At 47.5% G+C, this 18,087-nt stretch overlaps 1 protein-coding gene across 7 annotated transcripts in view; it reads left to right on the top strand.

Annotated features, from left to right (window-relative positions):
- Positions 1–18,087, top strand: part of PACS2 (phosphofurin acidic cluster sorting protein 2) — a 77,151-nt gene that overhangs the window by 33,079 nt on the left and 25,985 nt on the right. For 2 of the 7 annotated variants that reach the window (XM_036387731.1, XM_036387730.1), the window contains exons 4-16: positions 817–942; positions 2,972–3,134; positions 4,196–4,269; positions 5,014–5,094; positions 7,174–7,233; positions 8,462–8,619; positions 10,330–10,420; positions 11,164–11,241; positions 11,976–12,097; positions 12,566–12,698; positions 13,329–13,433; positions 14,864–14,970; positions 15,623–15,777. In XM_036387731.1, coding sequence (XP_036243624.1) covers positions 817–942; positions 2,972–3,134; positions 4,196–4,269; positions 5,014–5,094; positions 7,174–7,233; positions 8,462–8,619; positions 10,330–10,420; positions 11,164–11,241; positions 11,976–12,097; positions 12,566–12,698; positions 13,329–13,433; positions 14,864–14,970; positions 15,623–15,777 — 1,453 coding nt within the window. The remainder of the gene's footprint in view (positions 1–816; positions 943–2,971; positions 3,135–4,195; positions 4,270–5,013; positions 5,095–7,173; positions 7,234–8,461; positions 8,620–10,329; positions 10,421–11,163; positions 11,242–11,975; positions 12,098–12,565; positions 12,699–13,328; positions 13,434–14,863; positions 14,971–15,622; positions 15,778–18,087) is intronic. The other 5 variants (XM_036387732.1, XM_054515749.1, XM_054515750.1 and 2 more) reach the window with 3 other exon arrangements.

Genomic DNA, 18,087 nt, shown 5'->3' with positions numbered 1-18,087 from the left:
GAGAAGCATCCTTTGCTTGGGAATGTCCTCTTTGAGATCTCAGCAATTAGGTTCTCCTGTCTGCTGGTTATTTAGTACTATTTATGTTGTGTATTTGGAGCACATGTCCCAGGCTCCTCTATTCTTGGGATGAGAACTGGTCAGGTTGCTGCTTTATCTTTCCTTGAAGACTTTTCTTCCTTTGGACAGCTTCTCCTTCATGGTTATGGTTATGGTTAGCCTTACTCATTCCCTAATAGTCTCTGCTTGGCTTCACAGCTTTCTCTTGCTGGGGACTTTCTGGAGGAGGTGTATAAACAAATGTATTTTCTTGTATGGAACATGCCTTGGGAGGGTTTGTGTCTTAGCAACATAACCTGGCAGTAGGACAGGTTTTTTTTTCTTGACTTAATTACTTAAAATACAACCAATTGAGAAGTGTCCTTGTGCTGGGGGGAAGGCAGTGTCCTGCCAAGAGTGTGGGGGTCTGTGGCTGTCCCTGCCTTGCCCACTGCTTGTGCAGGGCAGCACCAAGGCTCCACTTCTGGGCATCCTCTGTTTAGCTCTTGGGGAAAGTGTCTCCTGGAGGCTGCTCATCTCCCTGGGCCCAGCCCTTCCCAAACTGAGCAGCTGCTCTGTGTGCCTGGATTGTGTTTTTGGAGTGCCTGTCTGAGCTGTTTGAGTCTTCCCCAGGATAATGAAGAACTCTGCACTGAGTGTGAGTGAGCTGCAGGCACTGCAGCTGGGGCTGTTCCTTAGGAATGGAGGTTAACCATGAAGCTTGGGAGATATTGCCAGGCAGCCAAATGAACTTTTCCACTGTGTTTCCCACCTCAGTACCCTCACTTCTTGAAGAGAGAAGGCAACAAGCTCCAGATCATGCTGCAGCGGCGGAAGCGCTACAAGAACAGAACCATTTTAGGCTACAAGACCCTGGCTGTGGGATGCATCAACATGGCTGAGGTGAGCTGCTCTCCACAGAGTCTGCTTACACACCTGGACATCTTCCCTTCCCTCCAAACCCACTCTTGTCACTTGCCTCATTGAGAAGGACCTGACAGGATTTCAAATAGCTGCAATCTTAATAGCTGCAATCAATATTCACAGGGCAATACTTTAACCAGATTTTATTACTGGGTAATAATATCGAGCATTTTCTGCCTCATCTCTTAATAGCTAAAGCTCTCACAAGGATAGCTTGTGACCTTTTGAGGGTTTTGTTATTGTTTTGTGGCTTTATTAAAGTTAGGGGGTCCAGATCAAAAGTGCAGAACGAGGCAGAGTCACTCGGGCAAGTCTTCCAACCCTGAGAAGTGGTAAAGTTAAAGTAAGATTTGCTGTGCTTCTCAGTGCCACAGTATGAGTGTTCAGGATTAAGCAATTTCTCTCATTTTGCTTGAAGAACCCTTGGCCATTGTTGTTTCATGGCTGTTAGTAATTTAGGTGGAGCTCTATTCATGAGAAGTAAATGATAAAATTAATGCTGGAGTCAAGTATGGATAAATTATTCACAAAGGCTTTCTGAATGGCATAGCTCCATGCTTTGTTACTTCATGCCCTGTTTAATCTCTGCTGTTTCAGTGTCTGAGTGTTTAGAAATGGGCTTAGCAGTAGCAAGTTCAGTTTCACATCAATATTTTTCATCAGACTGCATTCTGTCAACAAATGACTTTTATCCAAAATAAGCCAGTGTTATGCTGTGGTGAGTTATTATTATATTAAATAATTCACTCTAAAGAGTGCTTCTCTTGTGTGAGTGCAGCTTCCCTCAGCCCTGCAGTGAATGGTGAGCTCCTTATTTGAATTGGCCAAGTGCATGGTGTTGCAGCTAACATTTTTCTTGTACTGTTTGATTTGTTGGACAACCAGAAAGTAAATACTGCTGTAAGGCAGAAAAAATGTGGGCCCATTAATTAGAGTCACTGGTGAACTTCTAAGTGTTGGGCATTTGCTGCTGCTACATGTGGTTTTTCTTATGTCTGTTTGTAATGTCAGCTGACTGGGGTTAGAAGGTCAAAAATGTTCAAAGGTTCACCATGTTAGGAAACAGTTGCTTTCCAGCTCATCTGGAATATTTATGAAATTGAAGTCTTCAGGAAAACTGATTTTACAAGCCCTCCCCTCCCTCTCCTTTGGAGTTTATAGGATGATGACCCCTAAGCTCCACTGACTCATTTCTTAAAAAAATTATAAAAAGTTCTCTTAAGCTGTTGAAACAAAGCAGTGAATTGGAGTTGAGAGTGAGCAGTTTCAGAGCAGGGGGACATATGTTCCTCATCAGCTCAGGTCTGTTTAGGTCCCTGTGAGGAGGCCCAGAGCAGCCTGGTGTGTGTTGCTGTGCAGGTGAGGAGTTGGGCACACTCACTCTGGTGGGGGAAGAGAAGATCACAAGATTCTGGGGAGAAACCTCTGAGCTGGGAGTGGCAATGGAAGGAGAAACCTGCACCAAGATGTCCCTCTGCCTCCACCACTGACTTGTTTTTCATGACCTGCTGCTTCATTGTCCCGGGGTGGTGGCCAGTTCCTCTGAGATTTGTGTGTCAGCTCTCCACAGCAAGGATATTTTGCTTTAGGAGGCACTTTACATCTGTATCTCACCAAGAATTTTTGCTGTTACTGGCTCTTTTGCTTGGTTTTAAGACAATATCAAGTTCCTTAATTAGGTGTTCAGAAGGTGGGTAACTTGATAATTCAAATCAGTTCTGTGCTGGGGAAGCAAACACATAGTAATGAGGTAGTCAAGTACTCTGCTTCAAGGGTGAGCTAATCAGCTCTTAAGCTCAGAATATTTTTTGTTTCCTTCCATCACTTTCATTAGCAGTCAGATAAAATCTCAACTAGCCTCGTGGATTGCCTGCAAGTGGCTCCTGTGGTTACAAGGTCTTGGAAATGTAGAGTAACTCCATTAACATAAATAACTCATGTAGTATGCAAATGATACAAGTTTAAATACACTTAAATGCAGATTTGTTCTGCTTAATTTCTGTCCCAGGTCATGCAGCACCCTACAGAAGGTGGCCAGGTTCTGAGCCTTTTCAGCAACATCAAAGAGGCTCCAGTGAAGGTGGCAGAAATCTGGATCTTCTCCTTGTCAAGTCAGCCAATCGACCATGAGGACAGCACTATGCAGGCCAGCCAGAAAATCAAGTCTACAGGTGAGAGTCCAACCACGTTCTCTGAGGACCAGTGTCCTCCTGAACTAGCTGGAGTTAAATTACCCCACCTGGGCTTGGATGCTTCCTGGGACAAATGAGGACTGGTCTGTACAAGTTGCTGTGTCTCTAAGTGATCAGTGCAAAGAAAACCCACTTTGCAAAAGTGCTGCTGTGCAAGCAGGGAGTGTGACAGGAACTGAATTGTCAGAGCTTCTCCAGCATGCCACACTACACCTGAGCCATCCAGCAAGGGTTGGCTGTGTCCTCCCCAGTGCTCTCCCAGCATTATGGTGGATATTTTGGGAGCCTGTAGCTTCTCACCTGGCTATCAGCATTGTATTCAGGAGATTCATATTTAAGCTACTCTTCCATCTTCCTTTTCCTTTGAGTATTCTACAATAAATTTCATTAACTTTAGATGAGACCTGCAAGCCTGCAGCATGTTTTGCTGGGGGTGGTGGCCTGGCTTAATGAGTGTAAATCCATGATGTTGTGCACTGTATAGGGAAGTCTCTGGGTTCAGACTTGTGGTGATGTTTTTGTGTGGTGCCAGCCCTCTTCTCACTGCTGTAAGAGTGACCTGCTGAAGGTAGTGCACATAGATGTTTGTGTGTTGCTGCCTGGGGCCAGGCAGCTCACCTGAAGGGTCATTTCCACAAAGGTTTTGTGGTGTTTCACTTGTCCCTTTAAGTCAGTTATGCACATGTTAGGGGGAAAAATAATTTCCCTTGTGGAGAAACCTTGTTACTTGCTGCTGTCTACCAGGTGGTTGGTACTTTCCAATGGGAAGAAGTTTCATCCTCTTATTAAGAGGAGGAGGAGCCTTATCTGTGTCCTGGTCCTTCCTTCTTACTGGGTGTGTTTCTCCTCATTCCTTTCCTCCAGGCAATTCCCATCTCACTGGTTCTAGCACGGATAGATGCCTGCTAGTTTATCTTCTCCTTGTGTGTCTCCTTTCTTGATTTGTGGCTTCAGCTGGCCTTTTCTGCTCCTGAGATGAGAGCGTGCCCTCACCTTGAAGGAGTTTCACAGGATCTTTCCCCTCTTTCCTTCCCTTTCAGACAACTATTCCGAGGAAGAGTACGAGAGCTTCTCTTCTGAGCAGGAGGCCAGTGATGATGCCGTACAGGGCCAGGTACTGTTCAGGGCATGGCTTCTCCCTGAGAGGGCTCAGTGGAGCATGTGCACTCCCAGCTCCTGCTTGAAACTAAAAGCCTATTTCTGTATCTAAACCACGCCAGTGTGAGACTGTTACCAAGTGTTCAGCTGCAGTGGAGAGGGCCTGCACAGTAACCCATTTCTTCTACCATGCTGTGATTTATCTGTTCACGTGTTTGGACTTGAGCTCCCTGGAAAAACATTGGCATCCTTGTGCTTCTCTGCTTAATGGTCAGGGAGTCATTTAATTGCTTCTATAGTGCTCATTGGATTCAAAGAGCCCAACTGGATCCCCAGCTGCAATTAAAGGGCCAGTGGGGTCTGAGGCAGCCTTTAGTCTTTAATACCTTTTTCGCAATAGGTCCTTATGGAGAATCCCTGACTAGATGTGAGATGCTTTTGAGTTTGGGTCTTACTTGCCTTCAGACTCTGGCATCACCTATCAGAGGGTACTGAGAGAGGGACCCACCAAGATGTGGGGCTGTGACTGTCCTTGTTCCTTGAATGTAGAGCTAGGGCTGTTTTGCTTCTCCAAGCTGTTATTCCTGTCCCTGCAGACCTGTCTCACTTCCTTTTCCCTCTACCATCATAACTGCAATTAAGGCAAATGCTGGATGCCTGGAAGACACAGCAGCAGGTTCATCTGTATAGAAAGAACATTTTGACATGCTCATGTGTCTCAGAATGACGAAGGTAACACGGGAATCCTCTTTCTGTTCAGGATTTGGATGATGATGAGTACGAGATGGGGAAGCCCAAGAAGCAGCGGAGATCGATAGTAAGAACGACGTCCATAACCAGGGTCGGTGGAAATCAGTTTTACTAACACTGATGGGCTTTGGCCAGGATGTGCAGTGCATGTGGCTTGTGGGAGACCAGGCACGCTGGCCCAGCATGGAGCTTGGGGGCATGGTCACAGCATGTGAAGAGCTAGAGAAAGCAGCCAGTTCAGGCAGTGGGACCATCCAAGGTGTGTGCATGTCTTGAGTGTCCCTTGGCTGCAAGGTTAAGGAGCTCCAAAAATCATGCAAGTGTATGAAATCCTATCCCCATGAAGAAGGCAGTGCAGGATCCATGCTCATGTAAGTCCTGAAAGTGGCTCTAAGTGAAGGAATGCTCTCCTATTTGTGCTCTGCATGGGAGAGGCCAGTGGGAAGTTCTCAAAATGAAGTGGCTTAGTCAGGGGTTGAAGCTTGATGGATAAACATCAGGTGGTGCATGTGGTGCTGAGGCAAAAGAAGTAGCTGGATATGATGTATATAGAAGCTTTAGAAAGATGCATGTGGCTGTCCACCCTCCCCTACAAGCATGGGTGTGCCTGCAAAGCTGCACTTGTGTGGAGCAGGAACTTGAGCTTCACCACACCATGGTCTAAGACTGTTTCTGAAATCCACATTTTGATGAGGTCTGAAATAAACCCTGTTTTGACCTGAATCCATCACTGTAAAGATCCTTCCTGTGAGACCAGGAGTGTGCTAGTTCATACCCTTGGTGTCTGTATTGCTTTGAACAGTGACCAGTCAGGACAAAATCCACCACTTGGTATTAAGCAAGGAACCCATAAGAGGAATGCCATTCCAGCCCTGACCTCTGAACTGATGCTGGAGGTCCAGCTGGTGCAAAACTGGGTTTGGTGATGCCAGTTACGTTACCATCAGCCCAGCTCCAAACCAGATCTGCTCTCTATGAAACCATTCAGGCCAGCAAACAGCTCTTGCCATGTCCCCCTGGCTGCTGCATGCTGCGTGTCCCCCCTCTGTGGGCTGCTGAACTGGCCCCAGGTGTTGTCATAGATGGGTTTGCTTGAGCCAGAGCAGAACTGTCACACTGGTGAGAGCATCTCAGCCTCAGGGATGCACTGGGCATGGAAACAGGGCTGTCTTGGGACAGTGTGCTGGATTTATTTCACCTAAGCTTCAGCTGTCTGGAAGGTGGCTGCAGCTGCAGGATAGGAGCTCAGAGATAAAGGGTGTGTGAAGTGTCTGAGGCCAGAGTTGGGAGTAGGCAGTTGGACTTTCAGAACCTCAGGAGAGGCAGCAAATGAGCAACTTTCTTCACCTCGGAGTGGCCTGGTGCCAGCCATTTCCTTCTCCCTTTCTCCTGACCCAAGGATGCCACCTCAGATGCTCTGTACCAGCACTGAGACGCGGGCCCTTCTTGAGGATGTGCACATCAGGTTTGTCAGTGACAGGCAGAGAAGGGCTGGGCAAACCTCAGCTGTTTGATCCTGCAAAAGGGGAGCACCTGGGGGTGAGCAAGCACAAAGGGAGGGCAGCAGTTTGCCTTGTGTTGCTCTGGCCTTGTTTCCTGCTGTGTCCAGGATCTGGGAGTATGACTCAAGAAACATTTGTGTGATGGGGCAAGTGCTGAGGATAGGTGCCACAGCTTTTCACCAGTGCTGCTAGTGAAATAAATGAACCTGCCATGCAAACTCCTGCAAAAAAAACCCCATGCTTTGCTGGTAAAAATCACATTTGTTCTTGGGGTCAATGGGTAGTTCTCTATGTTGGCTCACTCTTGCTAAGAATCAGAGAAGTTGACTTTCAGGTGTTTTCCAGGAATATATCAAAAAGGCACAGGGAGGTGATCTGGCAGATAAAAACTGTTATCCATTGTGTGTCCAGCCAAAAGTGGAGTGCCATCTTTCAGACTTACAGTGCTCGTTGGAGTGGGACCTACCACTGGTGGTAATAAAGTTATCATGGGTGTGGAAAAGCTGGTTTCAGTGTAAGGACAGCAGGGAGGTGGTCTGTGGTGCCAGATGTTGTTTGATTTTAAACAGCAGGGTAGCACCAGTGTCAGATGTGTCTGGCTTCTTGCAGGCTGGGAGAAAATAGCTCACTTAATGCTTTACTTATGTAAAAGTGTCTTTAACTTGCAGCAACAAAACTTCAAACAGAAGGTTGTGGCATTGCTGAAGAGGTTTAAAGTGTCTGATGAGGTGAGTAATTCCTTCTGTAAATCTCCCTGCCTTGTGTGCTGCCCTCTGCTTGGTGCATCTTGCTTTAGTCTTCAGGAACACTCCTGTTTCCTTCTGTTCCCTTCATTTTGTTTTCAAGTCCACAGTGGATGTGACCTTTCCTCACACCCTGGCCTTGCAGGGAGGCTTGAGGGCCAACTTCTAAATGTCAACAAGCATTTTGTAGATGAAGTTTTATCAAAAGCAGATTTTGGCAGCTATGTGCATAACCATTAGTTTTGCAGATTGCTTTGAAATTATCTTTGACCCGTTCAAAGGCAAGCAGTCCAAATGGTGTGTATTGCTTGTGAGGTTAAAGCCCAGCCTGTTTGATCATCTTACTAGAACAGCCAGGCAAGACATGAAAACCTTGGATGGGGAGCTCAGTCCACAAGAGTCAGCTGCTTGGTCAGAGCAGGAAAGGATGAAACGGGTCCAAACCCCCAGAAACCTGTGTAACAATAAGTATCCAACACAAAACCAGTTAACATCTCCTTTGGCTGTGTGCTGATTCTGTGGCTTGTGGGAAAGAGTGAGTAACTCCTGGTGCTGCCTTCCTCTTGCAAGCAGTCCTGTTAGCTTTGCTGCTCGGCAGAGTCAGCACCCACAGCTGCGAGCTCAGGCAGCCGAGCTGCTGCTGCTTTTTTTCTGGAGCTGCCACTCCAAAAGCAAGCTCTGGTCAGGGCACAGCCCCTGCTTGCTCCGGGGTGTGTGTAAAGCGAGTTCAGTGGGAGATGTTTGTTCTCACTGCCTCGGCCGTGGCAGCGGATCCTCCTCCAGGTTTCAGGCGCCTCCTGTGGACATTTCTGGGTATCAAATCAGGAGGTGTCAGGACAGCTTTTTCAGTAAAAACCAATACATGCTACACTGTTGGGAATACTGGAGTTTTGTACTGGTTCTAGGAAGACTGAGATTCCTTTGGAGCTTTAAAGCTTTGTTTATAGAATGGGGTTGAACAGTGGAGATGAACAATGGCACGCTCATGGATGCCTGGTCCAATATATAACTCCTGCTTAACCAGGCATTGACAAGCTTGATCCAAGACAAGCATTTCTCATGTACTTAATGTTCCTTGGATATAGTATCCTAGCACCAGGAATAGAATCTTACTGCCAGGACTGGTGTCCTGCAGTCCTGGGGGGAGCAGGGGTGATGTGGGATCAGTCTGGCTCCTAGCAGAGCTGGTGATGCCTCTTTTTGTCCTGTGTAGGTTCTGGATTCAGAGCAGGACCCAGCAGAGCACGTTCCAGAGGTGGAGGAGGATTTGGACCTTCTGTATGACACGCTGGATATAGAGAACCCCAGTGACAGCGGGCCAGAAATGGAGGATGATGACAGTGTCCTGAGCACTCCAAAGCCAAAGTTAAAGTAAGTGTGAGGCAGCTTCTGCTGGCCAGAGGTGGCTGGCAAACCCCATCCAGTCTGCTGCGGCTTGTAGCTTTGTCAGCCATGTACAATGTCAGATGTTGGTTTTATTCCCACTCTTCTGTGTTTCTTTTTCCCCTCCTGACATGGTGGTGTTAGAATGGGAGTGACAGCTTGTGATCTAGAGGTAGGGTGTGGGGTGTCTGACTTCCCTTCAGTCCCAGCTCTTCCTTGTTCCCTCTGCAGATGTTCTGCTGCACTGCCACCTGAGCACAGGGAAGGTAGACACAGGAAGGAGATGTGTGCTGAGGCAGGGATGAAGAACCAGGAAGGAAACGTGTGCTAAGGCAGGAGTAGAGGCAGGGATGAACAAGGCACACTGTCTTTCTGGAAAGACCTTTCCTGTAATAACACCTGTGTGGAAAGAGAGTCTTTGCAGGGATTAAGGAAGCAGAGCTGCAGGAAACAAGTGGATTCCTCAGGGCCCAAAGGCATTGACTGCAGCACACGTGGATGTGCTCCAGCCTGTTCTTAAAGAGCTCCTGTGGATCACTCCCAGCACTGTGGAGCTGAGCTGGGGGTTGCTGGCTCGGGGTCTCGAGCAGATGCAGAGCTCTGAGCTAACACAGCTGTGTCACACTCTGCTCAATAAAGGCTGAAAATGTGAGACTGAGCTGACTCCTGCTTCTGGCTGGGGTATGGTTGCAGGCTCAGGCCCTCAGTGTGTGATGGCTCTGAAACAGAGACTTATGGCACTGACCACTGCAGCTGGTCAGTACAGCATCTGCTAAATCTGCTAATTACCAGGTGTCATTATAACCTTGTTGGGCTGAGAACAGATTCTGGGTCTGGGGAGAGCTGGTCCCTGTCAGTGAGCCAGGAGATGCCAAGGATAGAGTGGGGCAGCAGTGGAAATGGTGGGGCTGCTGGCATGTGAAGGTGTTTGGTACTTAACCCAAGATTCCAGCCAGCTGGTTGGCCCTACCATGAAGGGATTTGAAAATAGATGTGTTGTGGTAAGCAGCTGCTTTGAAACAAGCCAAAATGTTCCAGTTCATATCCTGTTCCCTGGAGCTGAGGAGCAAACTATGCTGGGCTATGTGATTGCTGGAGTAATGCTGGAATAAGAACTTACTGTGTGTGGTCCTGGGGAGACACTCTGTAGTTTCCTAGGTTCAGTTCTGGTGTTCATATCTTGAAGAGGATGTGATAAATGTTGATGCCTTTGAGGCAGGTTTTTCCCACAACAACAAAAAATCAGTTCCTTACGTTGTAATTGCGTCTTGTAGCCTGATGTGATGAGCTGCCTTTTGAGTGGAAGCACAATCTGATTGTGTGTGGTACCTTATCTTACTGAGCAAATGTGTAATTGGAGCCTAGGGCTGGCAGCCAAATCCAGATGCAAGCTGGAAACAAAATGTATGTTAGCCCAAGAATCACTTACCCAGGAGCAGAGTGTTGGGGTGTGGGGGAAGCAGTAATTCTGCTTGCTGTATGTCAGTCAGAAGCTAAATTCAGGAATGCCTGGACTTTCTGGCTTCTCTTACTGTCCTGGACACCCTCCTCTCCTTTCAAGAGTAGTCTGTTTCACTGGAACCATTGGGGAGCAGGAAGATCATCTGGGAACTGTTGTGCTGCTTTGCTCTGAGTGTGGTGGACTTGCCCTGTCGGTGTTTCTGGTAATAAGAAATGGGTTTTACTTTTCTTATTCAGACCTTACTTTGAAGGACTGTCACACTCCAGCTCTCAGACAGAAATTGGTAGCATCCACAGCATCAGGAGCCAGAGAGAGCCACCAAGTCCTGTAAGTCACATTTCAAGTGTTACCTCTCTGCACTCTCTCTAACTGCATCTGTAAATTACCCTCTCTGACACCCCCAACATCCCAACGATTTGGATGCAGAGATACACATTTTCTGCTAAGAAAACTCATTTGGACTTTTTGGGGACTGGAGATTTTTTTGGCCAGTTTGGGTTTTTTGTTTGGGATTTCATTTGTTGTTGTTTGTTTTTTGGGTTTTTTGTTATTGTTGCTTTGGTTTTGTTTTGTTTTAATGCAAATATGGTATTAACTTGAGGGTGCATCTTCAGGTTATGTATTGAATACTTGCTCATGGTGTAAATAGCTTCAGATTCCCACGTGCCTGAAATGGCTGCCAGGATGGGAGATGTTGCCTGGGAGTTTTAGGGACTTCCTAGCACTCTGTGGAGGAAGCTTTTCTTTGCTGATGTTGGGGTATTTTTCCTGGTGGCTGACAGTGAATGGTCAGGGGCGGCTCAGCTGCTTTTCCATTCCCTCCTGAATGGGCATAAAGTGTCAGTCCCATCCCAGAGCATTTCATTGCCTCTCCTGTGTGTTGTGCATCAGCTTTGCCACATCCCACAGTGATGTGTGCAGTCCTGGTGTGAGCAGGGAGCACTGCTGGCCATGCTGCAGAGCTGTGTGATGTTTAAATGGAGAAGCCTCTCTTCTGAACAGCCTGACCCAGAGAACATGGCTGGAAACTGGCTGGTGCTAAACCTCCTGAGGATTTTTCTTCTCTCAAGCAGGTAGAAGTGCCTGAAAAGACAAAGAGTCTTGGAACCAAACATGCAGGCGACAGTGTTTCTGACACTGTCCCTTATGTAAGTTGAAAATGCACTTGTTGACCTTCCTCCTGTCAGTTTGGTGTCAGCTGTGGGCTGCATTCTGTGGGGTGCATCTGTCTGTCTGTATAGCTGCACATGCAACACAACTTCCATGGGTAAAATCAGCTGCAGTGAAGATAGCACTGAGTTCTCCTCCTGGCCTTAGTTTGGAGCTTCTTGTCTTTCAGCCTTTTGCAGGTGAAATGCTCTATTTGACCTTTTGTTCAAGCAGCCTGAGAAAGGCTGGCCCAACGTTTGCTACTGAGCACGCAAAGGATGCTCAGGGCTGTTCCATTTGATCAGACAGAAGTATTACTTTCAGCTGAGTTGGCAGAAATCAAGCTGGTCCTGGGGTAGAAATCCCAAAGCTCAAGTTGCTCTGCTGGGAACGTGGGGTGTGTAACATTTCTGTCATGTCTTTCTCTCTTAGCTAGTTCATTTGGGTAAGATGAATTCATCTGCATTGCATGAGGAGGCATGTCCCTGGCTTTGAGCTGTGAGAGTGCCTGTTCCAAACAGCATATCTGAACACCTTTCCTACCTCCAGCTCCCTTGTGAGGCAGAGCTGGGAACAGGTAGCCCCAGACAGCCACTTCTGGTTTCCCCCTTTTGGCAGTGAGCAGGATGTCTGAAAGAGGCAGCTCAATGTGCCCCTGCCAGAGCTAAGCTCCCAAGGTGAGACAGAGGGAGGGTTTGTTCCTGCTAACTCTCTGTTCCCTGTGTTTTTGCAGGAGTCTAACCAGCAAGCTGAGGTCCAGGAGGCTGAGCTCCCCACTCCAGATGTGTTTGTGGAGAAGCTCCCACCCAGTGGGAAGATCACAAAGACAGAGTCCCTCATCATCCCATCCACCAGGTACAGGGGACAGGGCTGTGCCTGCTGCAGGCATGGACAGCATGCTAGGACTTGGTCAGGGTGGCCTTAAGGCAGTAAGCTGCAAGGACACCCTCCCTGTGTTTGGGCACTTGAGCAATGGGTCTGGAGCACTGATAAATGATTGCCCAGAGGTATTCTGTGCTGCTTTGGGTGTGTGACTGCAGTTTGCCTGGCTGGATCTTATGATGCTGGTGTAGCAATAGCAGAGAGGGGGTGTGGGTTTTAGCACAGGCTGTGGAAGTCATCCTGCACTCCTGAGAATGTGCTGAGCTGTGAGCTGTGCTGTCAGAAGCAGAATCAGCCGGGCTCAAGCTAGCTCAGATCTCCGTGCAGAATTCCCCAGAGCTTCTGCTGGCATCACTGAGGCTGCCAGACGGGTGGTGGGGCTCTGGGGGCTGTGTCTCACTCAGAGGTGTGCCTGCCCTGGCAGTGTGAGTCTCCCAGCAGGTCTGAAGGGAAGCAGACGGGGCGCCGGGGCAGGAGCACGTCCCTGAAGGAGAGGCAGCCGGTGAGGCCGCAGAACGAGAGAGCCAACAGCCTGGACAACGAGCGCTCCCCGGACACCCGGCACCACCTACAGGTCAGCTGACACTGCTGCCCTCCAGCCACTCAGTGCTCCTCCTCTCCACTGTCTCCTTGTCCTTCTGGTTCGAGCTCTGTCCCTGCTGGGAAGGAACTGGGCCCCGCAGCTTCAGGAAGGAGGGAATTCATGTCTTGGCTAAAATTTTATCTTCCATCCAGTCTGCTGGGGTCTGCCAGCTTGTAGCTTTGTCAGCCAGCCATAAACTCAAAACACTGGAGCAGATTGTTAGAATGAGAAATGAATAGGGGTGTGTTGAGGAATTACTCTTTTGAAATAAGGCAGATTGCTAGGGACTGTCTCGTGCACAGCATATGTGCTGTGCTTTTGTTAGCTGTGGGACTCACTAATTTCCCTCCTTGAAGGAGATTGTTCCTGGCTTTTATGAATCTTAAATTCCTGGGCTGCTGTTAGTTGGTATAAAGTGATGTAAGTAAAAGTGCATGGCAGAAAGAGTAGTGGCTAACAAATCCATGGTGGCTAACACTGAGGAAGCTGCAGAGTGTCCAGTGTGCCTCTGCTGGTGGGGTGACTGACCAGCATGCACATCAATTGCAAGAGCTGGAGCTGGAGGCTTGATGGCTAAAGCTGACACCTCTTACTGTTCCTTCTCTGTGTCTTTATTTCCAGATCCCCAGGAAAACAGTGTATGATCAGCTGAATCACATCCTGGTTTCTGATGACCAGCTGCCAGAAAACATTATCCTTGTCAATACATCTGACTGGCAAGGCCAGGTAAGGGCAGGAGGCATTACCTGGAGCACTGTTCTCCTGTACTGTTCTTCCTCAGGAATGGACAGGCCTTGAGCTCTGCACTAACCAAGCAGAGTCTGCTGCCTGCAGAGTGCTCAGTGCTCACAGGCTGGATTTCATCTGGCCAGGAGATGCTGGGATCTTATAAAGCTTTGCCACTTGAACCTTTCCACAGAGGTGTTTTCTCCCCCAAGCAGTGCCATTCCTTGTGGTCAGCAGCACACTGGGAGTGTGGCTAAACCCTTGCACTCAAAAGCCCCCTAAACTATGGTAGGCTGGGACAAAGGAAGCAGGGAGGTCTGACCTTGTGGTGGTTTAGGCTGAGATTTCTGAGCACAGGTGGTGAACAGGAGAAAATATTTTGGATCAGATCTGTAGCCATGTACACGTGCATGTGACTGCTGACTGCAGGAATCACCCCATCCTTGCTGAGTGATAGTTGTTTTAAGGAGAACTCTGACCAATACTTCCTTTTGCTGACAATAAATTGGGAAATTTTTACAAATCTGGAGCAAATTTTGTTCCTTTTGGAACCTTATTCTGAGAAAGCAATAAAATATGTATGGAAGAGGACCAATGAACACGTGCTGGGTGGCCCTTGCCTGGGGAACTTGTGCCAGGCTTGTGGAGTTACATTGTCTGCTTTGGCTTTCTGTTTCTGCAAGAACTAGGGTCTCAATGTGTGAGAGAGCAAAAATAGCATCTGAGCTACTGGTTCCACTTTCTCTATTCTTGGAAGACACAGAAATGCCTTCTAGAGATGGACAGATGTTGTAGATCACCTGCCAGGGGTTCTGGCAGCTTGTGCCTGCAGTATCAGAGGGCATGAGGGATATGGACTGGGGTGTATAGATCAGTCAGGCAGAAATTGAAAGTGTGAGATAATTAGTGCCATAATTATGTCCATGTGTACCTGAGGTGTGTGGTGCCCCCATCAGCTGCATGGAGGGGAAACAGTCCCTCACAAGGAGCATGGATGTGGTAGCACCCTTCCCTTTCTTCAGTGTTTAAGGGTGGGCAGAGCACTGCATTTCTTTAAAATGGAAATCAGAGAGCTGCAGCTGCACTGCCAGAAGCAGGCAGGTAAGCAGTGTCTACTCTTTCCCAGGGCTGTCTGCTCAGTGAATGCTCTGCTGGCCCTGCCCTCTGTGGCTGTAAAAACTGTGCTGCATCTCTGGGATACGGTGTTGTGTCTGTCAAGAAGATGTTGCCATTTTTCTAGAAGGAGAACTTTCCTTTGGCTGCTGTGCAGAGAGGAGGCATTTGTGAAATAGCCACATCACCTTCAGACACAGGGAGAGTGCCCAGGAGTGGGTGTGAGAATACCCAGGAGGTTGGGGAAGGCACATTTTCTTCTTGTGACAAACTCTACTGAAAAAAACTGACTAAAAAATGTTCTGTTCTCTCCTCAGTACCTTTCAGATGTATTGCAAAAGCACACCTTGCCAGTGGTCTGCACATGTTCCTCTGCTGATATTCAGGCAGCTTTCAGCACAATTGTCTCCAGGATACAGAGATAGTAAGTTCTCACCTAAAAGCCTCTCAGCTCCTGTGCCCCAGGACTCAGCGAGTTCATTTCTCAACTACTGCATGAAACCTTTCCAGTCTGCTTTCCTGAAGTCAGAATTGCATTGTGTGGCTCTTCAGCACTCACCACCCCTGCAGGGCCTGCTGTTCTGCCTCATGTGGGGCATGCAAGTCACCAGCAGCAGTGATTATCAGAGACTGTGCCTTGGGGGTGTAGTGCACGCAAAACAAATATAGGGGTTTAAAATAGTTCTTGCTCTCCCTTCCAAACAATTCCCAGAATAATTCCTCAGTTCCTGAAGGCACTCCCTGCTTACCTGCTGGGGGCTGTGGGTACCTGAGTGTGCTCTCTGACCCAGCATTTAGTAGGTACATCCTAACCTAGGTAGCTGAGCCCAGCCCTTTAGAATATCAAAATGTGCAAAAGAAGGAGCAGGGAGACCAATTAAGGAATTACTGAAGAATGTTGTATTTTATTAATAATGTTTTAAGCTGCTGAGAATCGTTGCAATATTGCCTTGTGTATTGAACAAACTCTCTTCTGCTATAATTGTTATTAACCAGTTTTGGGTTTTTTTGCTGCTTGCTCTGAAATATGTGGTTGAAGGCACAATTACAAATATGTTTCCTCTTTTTCTGTCTAGCTGTAACTGCAATTCACAGCCTCCAAACCCAATTAAAATTGCAGTGGCAGGAGCCCAGAATTACCTCAGTGCTGTGTTGAGGCTCTTTGTAGAGCAGCTGTCTCACAAAACCCCCGACTGGCTCGGCTACATGAAATTTCTGATCATCCCTCTAGGTAAATAAGGAATGGTGTTTCTTCACAGGGAGGGGAATGGGTGAAATCTGTTGTGTTCCCTCAGGAGAAGCCTTTCTGGAGCTTTGGCTATAGGTTAAATGAGGCAAATTGTTAGATGACTGTGCAGTGCTGGTGTTACTGCTCTTGTGGAAGTGAATTTCATCTCTAAGTTCCTGATGGCAAAGTCTGCTTGTAAGCCTTTTGTTTGAAGCAAGGGGTTAAGTACTCCTTCCCCATACAGGGAGACTCTTATGCACAGAATTGTTCTGGAAACCCTTTTCCCTGGCTGAAATGTTAAATTCAGTGGGCACCATGTTTCCCAAAGCAATAACTGTTCTGGCCTCCCTGGACTTGACTCAGAAAATGTTAAGAGGAGGGGTTGAAAATTTTTAAAAGGCTCTGAAACTGCTGAGAATTTGAATTATTCAAATTACATGCATCTCTTGACCTTTACTTTTCATGCTGGTCTGCTCAGGCTTTTCCCTCACTTTATCTCTGCCCTTTCAGCAGCTCAGCAGGCCTGCCTGGGTGGAACATTCCCCAGCTTGGATTGCTTGTGGTGAGGGAGGTAGAGTGCACTGATAGCAGCACCAGGGTGCTGGTGTAGTCACAACCTTGAGGAATGTGGTGGTGGCAAGGCCTGGGAAGCAGGGGAGTCACTGGTGCTGTGGGCAGGGACATCTGGGCAGTGCTGGTGGGGTCCAGGGCTTGACTTGTGTGGACAGAGCACTTAAATGATGCAAGCTACAGAACACTTGAAAAGCACTTTTTGCCAGTGTTTTCCACTTTTCTGGGTTTGGGGGCAGCTGATGGAAGTTCCTGTAAGAATCAGAAGCTGCTGCCCACCACCATGAACACTGGGGTTAGGCTGTCCATTCAGTGGTGTCATTTGCAAGAGTGAAATAAAAAAGGCAGAGGAAAAGAACTGGATCATTCTGTAAAAAAAGGCATTTAGTTTCCAAAGTGGTTGGCAGGAAGAGAAGAGAGAGCCCTTTAGGGAGTAAAACCAAAAAAATATTAATTTCTGCAAGGTTAAATGTGCTTTGAATGAGAATCTGTGTCTGAGACTTTGCTGCTCACTTGCTGACTGTCTCCTGGCCTCAGGAGAAGAGTTTTCTGTCCTGCAGTTTTTAATGATCTGAAATACTCTATCTTTGAAAGTGAAACACAAGATTTAGCTAGTGTTTGGGCTCAGGTTGGTTTTTTAATCTTAAAACTTTGTTTTGTAATCAAAAAAGAAAACAAGGAACCAGACACTTTGATAATGAAATGCTTTAGAACTGTGGATTCTTTTTAGATTCTACTTTAAATATAGAACTTCTTTAAGAGGATCTTTTCCACAGAAGTCTGCAGTATTTCCTGATTGGATCAAGTGCTTATTTCTGGCCAGCTCTCTGGCAGTTCATTAAAGTGATTGAGGAGCCACCTCTCATTTCTGACAATTGAAAAAGCACCAAAGACAGAATGGTGACCATGCCATAAATGTCTTAAAGGAAAAGCCTCTCTGCTGCTTGCAATACCTTTGAAATGGGTTGGTGGTGAACTAGGGTTTTTCCATGGTTGGTTTTACTTTCTGAGTCCACAGCTACACACGCCAGTGACAGAAGGGTCAACCCTCAGTGGTTTATTAGCAATCAGAAATGCTCAGTGTCTGCAAACATATGAACTGGGAGATTCAGTCCTGCTCCATGCCACTGATTCCATGGCTGTAAGACTCCTCTGCTGTCTAAAACACTATATCATAGCAGAAAAGGGGAAAATAAAATGTTGAGGGGGTATTTTGGCTGTTTGGGGTATTTTAACATTTTGTATAGCTCCCATGGGTAGGACTTCTTGGGAGCCTTGCTTTGATTGCTTGTTTCCATGTGCAGAGTGTGGGAAAGCTTCTCCAGCACAGGGTGCAGAGCTGTGCTGTGTGCCCTGCCCAAAACTCCACTGCAGGGGAAATGTGGGGTCCCAGCCTCTACTGACCCTGAGGCAGCTCAGAGGCACCTCCTGCTTTCACCTCTCCTTGAAGGCTGGAAATCAGCTTGGAGAGTTGAAGCACTGAGACAGTGGGTTTATTGTTTGGGTCTTTTTTTTTTTCCACCAGAGCTTTCCTGGACCATGGTGAGGGCAGTTAAGCAACTGGGGTTGTCCTGAAGGGATTTGTCAGGTTTCCCGTTAACTCAGCTGACTGGAAGTGTGGCTTGATGGGCAAATTTGGAATGTAGGAAGGATGAAAACAATGTGATTAAGAGGAGCTCTGAGGCTGCTTCATGGCTGAGTGTAAATGTACAGGGCTGGTGCTGAGCCTGATTGCCAGGTGGT

The sequence above is a fragment of the Molothrus ater genome, chromosome 9 (assembly GCF_012460135.2).
Source record: "Molothrus ater isolate BHLD 08-10-18 breed brown headed cowbird chromosome 9, BPBGC_Mater_1.1, whole genome shotgun sequence".
NCBI lineage: Eukaryota > Metazoa > Chordata > Aves > Passeriformes > Icteridae > Molothrus > Molothrus ater.
This window is presented reverse-complemented; position numbering and strand designations above follow the sequence as displayed.